We start from the raw sequence: 12897 nt of genomic DNA, 5'->3' as shown, positions 1-12897 counted from the left end.
TCAGATTCTCTTACCCATTTCCAACATCATAAAAACAGAAAAGCAGACAAAGCATATATAAAGCAGTAGAATGATTTCAAGACTTGTTACAAATCCCATACAATATAACCCACTGGAAAGAATTCTGCATCCAGTGTTTCATTATCTCTATAGTTATTTTATACCTGTCTAGGGTTATAAATTGCTACCTCAGGAAACAAAATTATGATCTCAGCTGAATGATTCTATTCCAGCTGCAGGTTGAAAAGTTGACTAATTTTACTGCCTGGTTTGAGATGCGTCTGCACCCTCTTTCTCTATTACTTGCTTACCTGTCTCATCGCCCAGGTACTCTAGTACTTTAGTACTTTTTCTAGAGTACTGTGTTGGCATAGGTGGAGGTGATGAGCCTACATGGGGTGGTCACTCCAGCTAATGGGGCCTCATCCATAACCACAGACTGGCGAGTTTACACATCCTCATGGGAGAACCTACCCTCTCCTCCACACCAGGAGGCAGGGAAATGCCATGCAAGCCCACCCCTTGAGAATGCATTCTCCCATTTTAGATCAACAAGGAAGCTTCTGTGACGGGCTTTCTTCTCTGTAAAATTTAACTGTGTACAAGTCCTCCTATACTCAGCCAGGGAGTACCAGTGGTAACTCTCCTGTTTATGAATCTTTGGGGAACAAAGTCCTTTCCTATCAAAGTCAGCCATGGTTGAAACACAAATAGATATACACGCCCCTCATAAAGTTTGTTGGCATATCATAGAGTTTGCCAATGGTCCTCTTCTCCCTTCCCTATTCATCCCAGGTGGAGTCACAGACATCTTCCACCGGCCTTCCTAGTTTCTCCACTCCCCTGCCTGTCATCTGGGGGCTAAGAGTAGGTCTTGTCTACATGGACCCAATACTTGGCCACCAGGGATGAGCCCAAACAGGTTCAATTAGCAATTGATCCTACTGCTGCCTTGCTGGTATGTCCAGGGCCAGGCTTCCATCTCCACTGCCAGCAAAACTCACTGCTAAAACACTGAAACCCTCCCCTAGTCCCCAGCCTCCTTGGGTGGGACCTTCCCCTCCTATACCAGTGCTTCTTCAAGGGTGGCACAGGATCACTTGAAGCAGACTCATTTGAGGTGTTTGTTAAGATACAGAATCCCAGGCCACATCCCAGACATACTGAATCTCTGGGGATGGACATATCTCCCCTTCAGCTTGAAAGGTGAGTCTTCCACACCAGAGTTTGAGCGCCCTCTATCATCCTTGTCTCTGCCTTCCTTGGACCAATGGAGGTGGCATCCGATTCCCCGCTGTGAATGGCGTGCACCTAGGACTCTGTCGACCCTCTGACCATGGGCATCACCTCTGACCAACACGACCCTGGCAAGGAGCCACTTTTTGGTTGTAATTCTCAACCATTTTTACTTAAATCCCAGCATGCTCTGTACTCATGGCTTAACTTATATTCTTGCTTAATTTGACTTGACTGCTTTTGTTTTTTTGTTTGTTTGTTTTTTGCGGTACACGGGCCTCTCACTGTTGGGGCCTCTCCCGTTGCGGAGCACAGGCTCCGGACGCGCAGGCTCAGCCACTCCGCGGCATGTGGGATCTTGCTGGACCAGGGCACGAACCCGCGTCCCCTGCATCGGCAGGCAGACTCTCAACCACTGCGCCACCAGGGAAGCCCTGCTTTTGTTTTGTATTGCATGATAATTTATTCCATAAGTGCCCCCCTTTTGATAACTTGAAATACTAACGGCACGGTTTAATTTATCTCTTATCAAGTGAAGTTTCTGCCTCATTAGGACACTCTCTGAGGGGTCACCAATCACAGACTGGCGGGTTTCAGGCCAAAGAACTGTTTCCTTCAGTTAGTTGTAGAACTGGAAGCCTGTACCGAATTGTGCAGCTGCAGTGTGATCAGTGCTTTCAGGCAGGGAAACGGCCTCCTTTAGGAAAGGCAGTCAATTCTCTTAGGAAAATGGAGCTTTCAGGTTTGAGCTGCAAAATGAACAGGCCACTCAGCAGCTGGGATGGCCAGGCTCCTGGAGAGCAGGGGTGGGCAGTCCACTCTTTCTTGCTCTGGGCAGCAATGCAAAACCCATCTTTTGCCCCTACTACTCTGAAGAGTAGCACCCACATCCTTCCAGATGGGCTCTCACCCCCGCCCTTAGCACCTGCTTCTGTGGGTTCTAACCCTCAGGATCTTTCCTCTGCTTCCGAGGTAGATAACTGATAGATGGACCCACACAGGTTATGGATGGTTTGCTGTGTTACCTCTTCTAAGTGAGTCTGAATCTCCATGAGACACTCACAGGGCCATGATGTGTCAGACCTTAAGATGATCTGGTCCAGCTCCTCCTCCACGGACAAACAAATGAGCTCAAAGCAGACAATCATCTGAAAAAACACATACTAGGAAGGGGTGGGGCCTAGGTGTGAACTGTCAGAGCCCTGCCCTCCTTCCAGTGCCTTCTTTGTGCCCCCCTACAGACATACCTACATGGAGAGAAAGAAGAGACGGTCCCCAGACACTGCCCTACCTCTCTCTGTCCACTGCTCCCTCCAGCCTTAACCTCTTCTCTGCATGACAGACTCATGCATCCATCTGTCTGCTGACAGCTCCTCTTGGGTGTCCAACAAACACGTCCAAAACCAACTTGTAGCCCACTGCCTTCAATTTCCTCATTTCAGTAACTGGCACGTCTGTCCTTCCAGTCGCTCAAGTCAAACACCTTGTAGTCCCCCTTGCTGTCCCTCTTATACCACATTCCATTCACCAGCACATCCTGTGGCCTCCACTTTCTATACAGGATCTGATCTCTTCTCACCAGCCACACAGTTGGACCAAGGTCCTAGACAACATTTCCTTACATCACCATGGCTCCCTGAACGGTCTCCCAGTGTCTACACCTTTCCCCTTCCTGCAATCTACACTCCACACAGCACCCCGGGTGAACATGGGCCACCCCTCTCTTATGACCCTCCCACGGCTCCATCTCAGGGTAAAAGCTGTGGTTCTCATGGGCCCACAAGTCCTACAGGACATATAACACCCTTGGCCCCTCTTCCTCTCCCATGGCTCCTGTCCACACTCTGCTCAGGCCACCCTGGCCTCCTTGCCCTCCCTCATCCCTCACACTTGCTCAGCCTGCCACAGGATCCAGACCTTTGTTCACTCTTTGCTCCTCTACCAACTCTCTCCCCATATCTTTGGCACTCACACCCTCACTTCCTTCAGGCCCTGCTCAAATATCACTTCAAGGAAGAGGCATTTGAACACCCCATATAAAACTGGAATGATGCCCCTTCCCCATACTCCCTACCCCCTTGCTCTGTTGTTCCCTGGAGCACTTACTATCTGACATACTTTATATTTACCCGTTTATTTACTTTTTTATCACCTTGTTCTACAATACGAGCTCCATGATGGTGGGGAATTTGCCCTGTTCACTGTTGAATGCCCGGCATGTAGAGGGGGTGACTGGCACTTAGTCGGTGCTCAATAAATATTTGGTGAACGAATGGGTGAATGGGTGACTCTTGTGGGATACGCTGTGTGAGGCATTTTATGTTCACCATCTCACTTCATCCTCACATACCTGTAAGTGGGTATCATTGTCCTCATTTTACAGACGAGGGAATGAATGCTCAGAAGGCTTAAAGACTAAAAACAAAAGGTTCGTAGCGCTCATCGCTGGTAATTGGTAGGGTGAGGATTTGAACTCAGTTCTAATGGATTCAAAACCCATGCTGTTCACATAAAACCAAACCAAAGGAATTAAACATATCACCCTTCTTAGATTTGCATTTTAAAAGACATGGTATGGAGGGCATGGTAAAGTATTGAATCCCTAATCGTGGGATTTCATCCACTCTAGCATTAGACCTTCCGCGACCCCTCAAGCCATTCACCTAGGTGTGCCTACCCTGTCTGCGCCTCTGTCTGTAGCAGGGGCAACCTCACTGGGTCCCTTTTCATGCAGCTGGCTTGGAAGAGCATCCCCAGCAAGAGCTGTCATCGTTACCCTGCTGCGCTAACTCTGTCTCATTTGTAGCTAGACACTTACGTCTTACCAAAACATTAGCACTGATGGATGAGATGCATCTCTCCAGGGCTGCTCTAGAATTGTGATAAAATGAGCAAGCCCATGTTTGCCTGTCTCTGCTCCCCTCTGAGTGCCCTCTGAACCATCCCTCACCTTTGCTGGGGTGCCCTCCTCCTGCCAGTCACACCCAGAGCCTTACTTTCATTTCACATACACAATGCACACTGTTGCCCTCATCACTCTCTTGGATGGACACACACACACATATACATACAGAGTTGTTCCCCCCTATCTTCAGCTTTGGAAGGCAGACCTGAGGGCATTTTGTGAGAGTCAGACAGGGCATTACAGGTTCAGGCAACACCTTGAAGAAGTCAATAATGTCAGGAAAGGGAGGAGTGTGTTTGAAAAACAGCAAGTAGGCTAGTGTGTCTGCATCGTGGAGGAGTATGGAGTAGGCTGGGAGTGGCGGAGAGCACAGCTGTGAAGGTCAGGGGGTCAGGCAGTGGAGGGGGTGTGAGGCATCGTCCTGGATCCTGAGTGTAAAGCAGAGGTGTGGTGGATACATCATCACCGTCCTCCACAATCCTCCTCCCCTACCCTGGGTGGGTCAATTCCTGGCCAGTGATGTTTCAGAAAGCCACCCAGTCAGGCTTTTTGGTTTGGTTGATAGCTAGATTCTTGCCTCTGACAGATGTGTGAATATTTGGACCCTCACCCTCTGGATAGCCTCTATTCCCCATGCTCTCTCACCTCCCAGGGTGCCCAAGCTTTCTGCTGTCTCATCCTGTCCCTCCATCCCAATGAAGACCTCACAGATTTCTGGTAGCTGAGGAGTCCCACCATCATCACCTACCAGTCGAGGAGGATAACCTCTCCAAGATCTCAGTTTCCTCTGTGTGAAATGGGAGACTAATCTCTTCTGGCCATTAAGAAAAAGAGTGAATTTGGGGACTTCCCTGGCGGCGCAGTGGTTAAGAATCCACCTGCCAATGCAGGGGACACAGGTTCGATCCCTGGTCCGGGAAGATCCCACATGCCATGGAGCAGCTAAGCCCGTGCACCACAACTACTGAGCCTGCGCTCTAGAGCCCGTGAGCCACAACTACTGAAGCCCGCGTGCCTAGAGCCCAGGCTCTGCAACAAGAGAAGCCACCGCAATGAGAAGCCCACGTACCACAATGAAAAGTAGCCCTCGTTCGCTGCAACTAGAGAAATCCCGCGTGCAGCAAGGAAGACCCAACACAGCCAAAAAAAAAAAAAATAATAATAATAATAATTTTAAAAGATTAAACAAATTTTTTTTAAAAAAGAGCGAATTTGATGCTAAGAGAATGAGGCTTTCTCTCAGGATGAAGAGAGCTGGAAAGAATGTTATTCCCATCCTAACAATGAGTAAAAGCTAGATAAGCTATAAAATTATAACTTTTATAGAGCCCATGAGTGATCTGAGTTCACAAGGCAACTAAGTTAACCAGATTCCAAGGAGGAACAAGACCCTCAAAGGCAAGGTGGGACACACACAGTATCTCTCTTTTGGCAGAGCCTGGGAGAAAGATGAGGCTGCTAAACAAACAAGTAAAAAGTAAACTAAAAGCTTAACAAGGGCTTCGCTGGTGGCGCAGTGGTTGGGAGTCCGCCTGCCGATGCAGGGGACACGGGTTCGTGCCGCGGTCCGGGAAGATCCCACATGCCGCGGAGCAGCTGGGCCCGTGAGCCATGGCCACTGAGCCTGCACGTCCGGAGCCTGTGCTCCGCAACGGGAGAGGCCACAACAGTGAGAGCCCCGCGTACCGCAAAAAAAAAAAAAAAAAAAGCTTAACAAATTCTTGGAGGCCAAGAGTGCGTCAGCATGTCAGTTTGGAATAGTGGGGGCACTAGGCACCAGGAGAGCTTGCTTCACTTGTAAGCTCTTCTTCATGAACCTCTACTGGGTGCTCACAAGAAAGACTGGGCGCAGGGGAGCAGATTGACGAGAGCCTCCTCTGACACAGGAGGGAAGAAGGTAATGATGGCTGAGTGGGACAGGCACAAAGCCCTGTTGCTTCCCTGGACCCTTTTCTCCTATGAAGCAAAAGCCCTAAGCTGTTGAGGGAGAGAGAGTGCACCTTATAGATACACGGCTTCTGAGAGAAGAGGAGGAGTAAAATCCACCTTTTTTGGGACAAGGTAGGAAACTCTCCCCCAGGAAATAGGCAAAGAACCATCACTGCTAGAGGAAGAGTAGAAGTAAAAATCCTCTACCCCCAGGGACAGCAAGAAAGATCTTGGGTCCAGAATTCTACACTGATGTCAAGAAAACAGCATGACTGGGAAAATATAGATCAACAGAACAGAATAGGGAGCCCTGAAGTAGACCTGTATGAATAGAGTCAACTGATCTTTAACAAAGGATCAAAGGCAATATATTGGAGCAAAAACAGTCTCTTCAACAAATGGTGCTGAAACAACTGGACATCCACATGCAAAAAAGATGAATCTAGACACAGACCACCCTTCACAAAAATTAACTCAAATGGATTAAAGACCTAAATGTAAAACATAAAACTATAAACTCCTAGAAGGTAACATAGGTGAAAACCTAGATGATCTTGGGTATGGTGATGACTTAGACACAACAACAAAGGCACAATTCAAGAAAGAAATCATTGAAAATCTGGACTTCATTAAAATTTAAAACTTCTGCTCTGAAAAAGAAAAAAAACTTCTGCTCTGTGAAAGATAATGTCAAGAGAATGAAAAGACAAGCCACAGACTGGAGGGAAATATTTGCAAAAGACATATCTGATAAAGCACTGTTAAAATATACAAAGAACTAGTAAAAGTCAACAATAAGAAAACAAAAACCTGGTTAGAAAATTGGCCAAAGACCTTAAAAGACATTTCAGCACTGCCATACAGATGGCAAATAGTGTATGAGAAGATGCTCTACCTCATATATCATCAAGGAAATGCAAATTGAAACGAGATACCACCATGCACCTATAAGAATGGCCAAAATCCAGAACACTGACAACACCAAATGCTGGTGAGGTTGTGCAGCAACAGGAACTCTCCTACATTGCTCATGGGAATGGAAAATGATACAGCCACTTTGGAAGACAGTTTGGCGGTTCCTTACAAAACTAAACATACTCTTACCATATGATCCAGTAATTGTGCTCCTAGATATTTACCCAAAGGAGTTAAAAACTTACATCCACACGAAAACCTGAACACAGATGTTTATAGCAGCGTTATTCATAATTGCCAAAACTTGGAAGCAACCAAGATGTTCTCCAGTAGGTGAATGGATAAATAAACTGTGGTACATCCAAACAATGGAAAATTATTCCACACTAATAAGAAATGAGCTATCAAGCATGAAAAGACCTGTAGGAACCTTAAATGCATATTACTAAGTGAAATAGGCCAATCTGAAAAGGTTATATCTGTATGATTCCAACTACAGGACATTCTGGAAAAGGCAAAAATATAGACAGAAAAATGAGCAGTGGATGTCAAGGTTGGGGAGGGGGAAGGATGAATACACAGTGCACCAAGCATTGTTAAGGCAGTGAAAATACTCTATGATATTGTTACATGTCATTATACACTTGTCTAAACCCATGAAATTTACAACACCAAGTGAACCCTAAGGTAAACTATGGACTTTGGGTAATTATGATGTGTCATTGTAGATTCATCAACTGTAACAAATGGACCACTCTGGTGGGGGATGTTGATAACAGGGAAAGCTGTGCATGTATGGTGTACATACATGGAGTACATGGGACATCTCTGTACCTTCCTCTTTATTCTCCTGTGAACCTAAAACTGCTCTAAAAAAAGTCTTTTTAAAAAGTAACGAATGAATTAATAATGTATAAAATGAAATCACGAATAAATCATTAATACCAATGAGAGCAAGAAAAGAAAAATAATGGAAAAGAACAAATCGAACAAACAGAAAACCCTGAGCAACATAGTAGATATAAAGCCAACCAAGTCAATAATTAAATTACATGTAAATCATCCAGGGGTTCTACTCTTAACTAAGATGGAATAACAGTGACCAGATTTACCCTCCTGCCTAAAACTATTAAACTGGACAAAATTCACAAAACAGTGGTTTTGAGACATTTCACATTAGGCAACAGAGGACAGTGATCCCTGATAGATGGGGAACAAACAAAGTGAGACCTATGATTGCCCAGGCTTACTCTCTTGGGAGAAATCCTACTGTGGTTAGGAAAGGCAAACCTGGAAAAGCCCAGAAGACTGCATGAGATAAGGAGACATTTCTCTGAATGTCCAGAGAAACTAAGGTAGCTAGAGTTTCCAGTAGAGAGTACCAGAGAGGAGAGAGCTGCACAGAGAGAGAACCTCAGAGATTCTCAGAGAGTCCCTTTAATGACTTCTACAGAATACTGATGAGTGTATTAACGTGAGGAGAGTATTGAGACTGAGGAAAGAACCACTCAAAAGGATTAGAGGGACAAGTGCCTGGTGCTCACACTAACTAGGAATAGTGCCTGTTCCCACCTCATAATCCATGGGGTGTTGGGTAGAGTACTCAGAAATGTCTTCCTCAGTATTGGGAAGCAATTAGCCCTACAGTAAACATGACTCTGGTCCCACATAACAGGTCTTAAAAGGAGGACCTAAAAGGATCAAACGACTTCCAAATAACTTAGCTGCATCCCAGAGCAAAGCTCAGGAATATTTATAGGAATACAAAACTATCTAACAGTCAACAAAAAAAATTCACAATGTCTAGTATCCAATAAAAAATTATTAGACATCCAAAGAAGCATAAAAATATGACCATAGTGAGGGGGAAGAAATCAATCAGCCATTTGAAGATGACAAAGAATTGATACAGATGTTAAATTTAGCTGACAAGGACATTAAAATAGTTATTTCATTTCAAATTTAAGTAGAAACATGGACAATTATAAAAGAGACACAAATCAAACTTTTAGGATGAAAACTACAAAATGAAGAAGTACACTGGATGGGATTAACAACGGATTGCACATTGCATAAGAAGAGGTTAACAAACTTGGATAGTTTCTTTTGCTATATTTTCAAATTCACTGATCTTTGTTCCTACTATGTCTAATCTTTTGCTAATCTTACCTGGTATATTTTTTATTTCAGACATTATAGTTTTCATCTCTAGAAGCTCAACTTGGACTTCATCTTCCATTTCTCTGGTTATCATGTTTAATTTTCCTCCAGCTTTGTTTAAAATTAATTTTTATTGGAGTATTAGTTGATTTACAAAACTGTGTTAGTTTCTGTTGTAGAGCAAAGTGAATCAGTTATACAAACATTCACTCGTTTTTAGATTCTTTTCCCATATAGGCCATTATAGAGTATTGAGAAGACGTCCCTGGGCTATACAGTAGGTCCTTATTAGTTATCTATTTTATATATAGTAACGTGTATATGTCAATCTTAATCTCCCACTTTATCCCTCCCCCCCTCCCCCCTTGGTAACAGTACGTGTTTTTCTTCATCTGTGACTCCATTTCTGTTTTATAAATAGGTTCATTTGTACCATTTTTTTAAATTCTACATATAAACAATGTCATATGGTATTTGTCTCTGTCTGACTTACTTCACTCAGTATGATAATCTCTAGGTCCATCCATGTCGCTGAAAATGGCATTATTTCATTCTTTTTTATGGCTGAGTAATATTCCATGTACACGTATACCACATCTTCTTTATCCATTCCTCTGTCGATGGACATTTAGGTTGCTTCCATGTCCTGGCTATTGTAAATAGTGCTGCAATGAACACTGGGGTGCATGTGTCTTTTCAAAATATGGTTTTCTCTGGATATATGCCCAGGAGCAGGATTGCTGCATCATATGGCAGCTCTATTTTTGGTTTTTTTTTTAAGGAACCTCCATACTGTTCTCCACAGTGGCTGTACCACGCCTAGCTTTCTGAATTACCGTTTTAAAGGGGCTTTTGTTTGTTTGTTTTACTCATTCTATCATCTGTGTCAATTCTGGTGTTTCAATTGATAGATTTTCCTCCTCCTTTTAAGCCACATTCTTCTACTTCCTTATACGTTTGGTCATTTTTACAGGATCCCTGTTACTGTACTTTGCTGGATGCTGCGTATTTGTGTACTTCATAAATGTTCTTGGCCTTTGTTTGGAACATAAAGTACTTGGAAACAGTTTGATGCTTTCAGGTTTTGCTTTTAAGCTTCGTTTGGCCCAACCAGAGCAGCATTTAGTCTAGGGTGTTTTTGCCCCACTACTGAGGCAGGACCAGTCTGATTACACTACCCAGTGCTTCATGGACTGGGAGGTTTGCCAGCCTGGCTGGTCATAACAGATACTATTTACTGTGTGACTCTAGGTATTGCCCCCTTTTATCCTTTCAGGGTGTTCTTTCCTCACACACATACACTGAACAGCACTCAACTGAGTACTTCAGGGGAGCCTCTGTGTTTTTCTAGAGTTCTCCTTACCTGCAGCTCTCTCATCTCTGTTACTTTGCCTCCTTAAACCCTATTAGCTCTACCTGTTCAGTGCAGGGGGCCCACTAGGCTCTGCTTGGTTCCCCCTCCTTATACCACAGCCTAAAAACTCTTTAGGCAGAAAGTTAGGGCCACCATGGGGATGACCTAGTTGGTGTCCTGCATCTCAGGGATCACTGTCTTCTGTTACCTGATCCAATTTCTTGAATCCTGTTGTTTCATATATTTTGTCTGAATTTATAGTTATTTCACATGGGAGGATAAATCCAGAGCTTTTCCTCTATCTTGGCCCTGGCGTTTTAAAAAAAGCATTTAAAACAAAGTACATATTTGAAATTGGATTATTGCACTTAAAATGTAAAAATAATTATAAGTTCAGAACTGAAAGTTTTTGTAGTTAAAAGAAGAAATTTTATTATATCCTGGAATTTATGATTTGTCTTTCAGATTTTCACCTAGTTAAGAAACACACACACAAATAACATTGCCAAGAAATTTTTTTGTTTAAGGGGAAGGGTAGGGCCTTTCTGAACTACCCAGACACGGTTCCATATTGTGCTGTTCTGCGTTCCCATAACAACTTAAAGGGAAACTTTCACAATATCTGAAGCCCTTGATGTCCTGCAAATAAAGGAGGAGGATGTCCTCAAATTCCTTGCAGCAGGAACCCACCTAGGTGTCACCAACCTCGACTTCCAAATGGAACAGCACACCTACAAAAGGAATCTACATGGCATCTATATCATAAATCTGGAGAGAACTTGGGAGAAGGTTCTGTTGGCAGCTTGCACGATTGTTGCCATTGAAAACCTGGCTGATGTCAGTGTCATATCGTCTGGCCAGCGAGTTGTGCTGAAGCTTGCTGCTGCCATCAGAGCCACTCCTATAGTGGGTGCTCCATTCCTGGAACCTTCACTAACCAGATCCAGGCAGCCTTTGGGGAGCCAAGACTTCCGGTGGTTACTGATCCCGGGGCCGACACCAGCCTCTCACAGAGGAGTCTTACGTTAACCTGTCTACCATCGCTCCCTGTAACACAGACTCTCCTCTGTGCTATGTGGACATTGCCATCCTGTGTAGCAATAAGAGAGCCCACTCAGTGGGTCTGATGTGCTGGGTGCTGGCCTGGGAAGTTCTGCACATGTGTGGCACCACCTCCCGTGAACACCCGTCGGAGATCATGCCTGATCTCTGCTTCTACAGGGATCCTGAAGAGATTGAAAAGGAAGAGCAGGCCTCAGCTGAAAAGGCTGTGACCAAGAAGGGATTTCAGAGTGAATGGACTGCTCCAGCTCCCATGTTCACTGCTACTCGACCTGAGGTCACAGACTGGTCTGAAGGAATAGGTTGATGGAAAATAAACAGTTGCTAATAAATAAATAAATAAATAAATAAATAAATGGAAAAGTAAAAGGAAAGAAAAGTGGTAGAGGATGGGGTAAGCAGTGATCATTAAACAGAGAAGGGAAGAAGGAATAAAGTAACAGCAAGAAGAAATCTGTCTTAATTATCTACAACCAGTGCAATGGGAAAGTCTGGCTGAAACCCAGAAAGCCTGGGTTTAGCTTCTGTGACCTTGGAAATGGCACTTAAACTATTTGAGTTTTTGTAAAAAAAAAAATCTACACTACAGTGTTACCAGGAAAATACTATTAAACAATAGATTAAAAATGACTATTACAATGCCTGCCACATAATAAAAAACAGAATAAATATTAATTCCTTCTCTCTGCCTAATCATTTATATGGTTCACAAATGAGCAGCTTCAATAGAAACCCTGTTTTAAAATGTAGGTTTTATTATTATTCAGGTATGATAAGGCCAACAGATCAGGAGACAATTGCCTTTGAGAGGACAATTCCAAGAGGAGGGGGTACACTACACCAGGCAGGGCTGCACAGAGAAGCACCAGGGTCAGTGAGGAGGCAGGGAGAGTGGAAGGAAAACATGGGCCAGAGCCTTTATTTTCCTGTGAGAGGGAACAAGTAAGGCAGGGTAAGCAAGCTTAAGCATTTCTGGTTTAAATAATTTCAGCAGGTTCTGGGGTGTAGGGCCTGTCTCTACTTGTCCCATACCTGACCCTGGGGTGATTAGGGCAGATGGATAGTGGTCCAGAGTGTGAGAGTTGGATAGAGGAGAAGGATGGGGTATGGGTTCTGGATTGGTTGGTTTGCATATGAAGAGCATCGCTTGTGAGTCTTTACTATGTCTAGGAATTAGCTAGCCCTGAGGGGGGAAGTCTCTCCTGGGGCAGCAAGGCCCCCAGATGTCAAAGCATTAGAAATGCAGAAAATAAAAAGGTATAATTAACTCAAACCCTGATCACTAAGATGGATTAATGGTGCTGTCCTTCTATGCCCAGACTTGGCCTTCCCCTTC

At 44.2% G+C, this 12897-nt stretch overlaps 1 protein-coding gene across 1 annotated transcript in view; it reads left to right on the top strand.

Moving 5' to 3' along the window:
- LOC114897905 (40S ribosomal protein SA-like) overlaps positions 1-11868 on the top strand; it is a 41886-nt gene extending 30018 nt beyond the window's left edge. Inside the window, 3 exon segments of the mRNA XM_029226963.1 lie at positions 11105-11412; positions 11415-11492; positions 11495-11868. Coding sequence (XP_029082796.1) covers positions 11105-11412; positions 11415-11492; positions 11495-11868 — 760 coding nt within the window.
- The last annotated feature ends 1029 nt before the right edge of the window (positions 11869-12897 follow it).

The sequence above is a fragment of the Monodon monoceros genome, unplaced genomic scaffold (genome assembly GCF_005190385.1).
Source record: "Monodon monoceros isolate NGI ecotype Baffin Bay Population unplaced genomic scaffold, NGI_Narwhal_1 Super_Scaffold_18, whole genome shotgun sequence".
In the NCBI taxonomy this organism is placed as follows: domain Eukaryota; kingdom Metazoa; phylum Chordata; class Mammalia; order Artiodactyla; family Monodontidae; genus Monodon; species Monodon monoceros.
The sequence above is the reverse complement of the archived record's forward strand: the minus strand, read 5'-3'. Positions and strand labels throughout refer to the sequence as shown.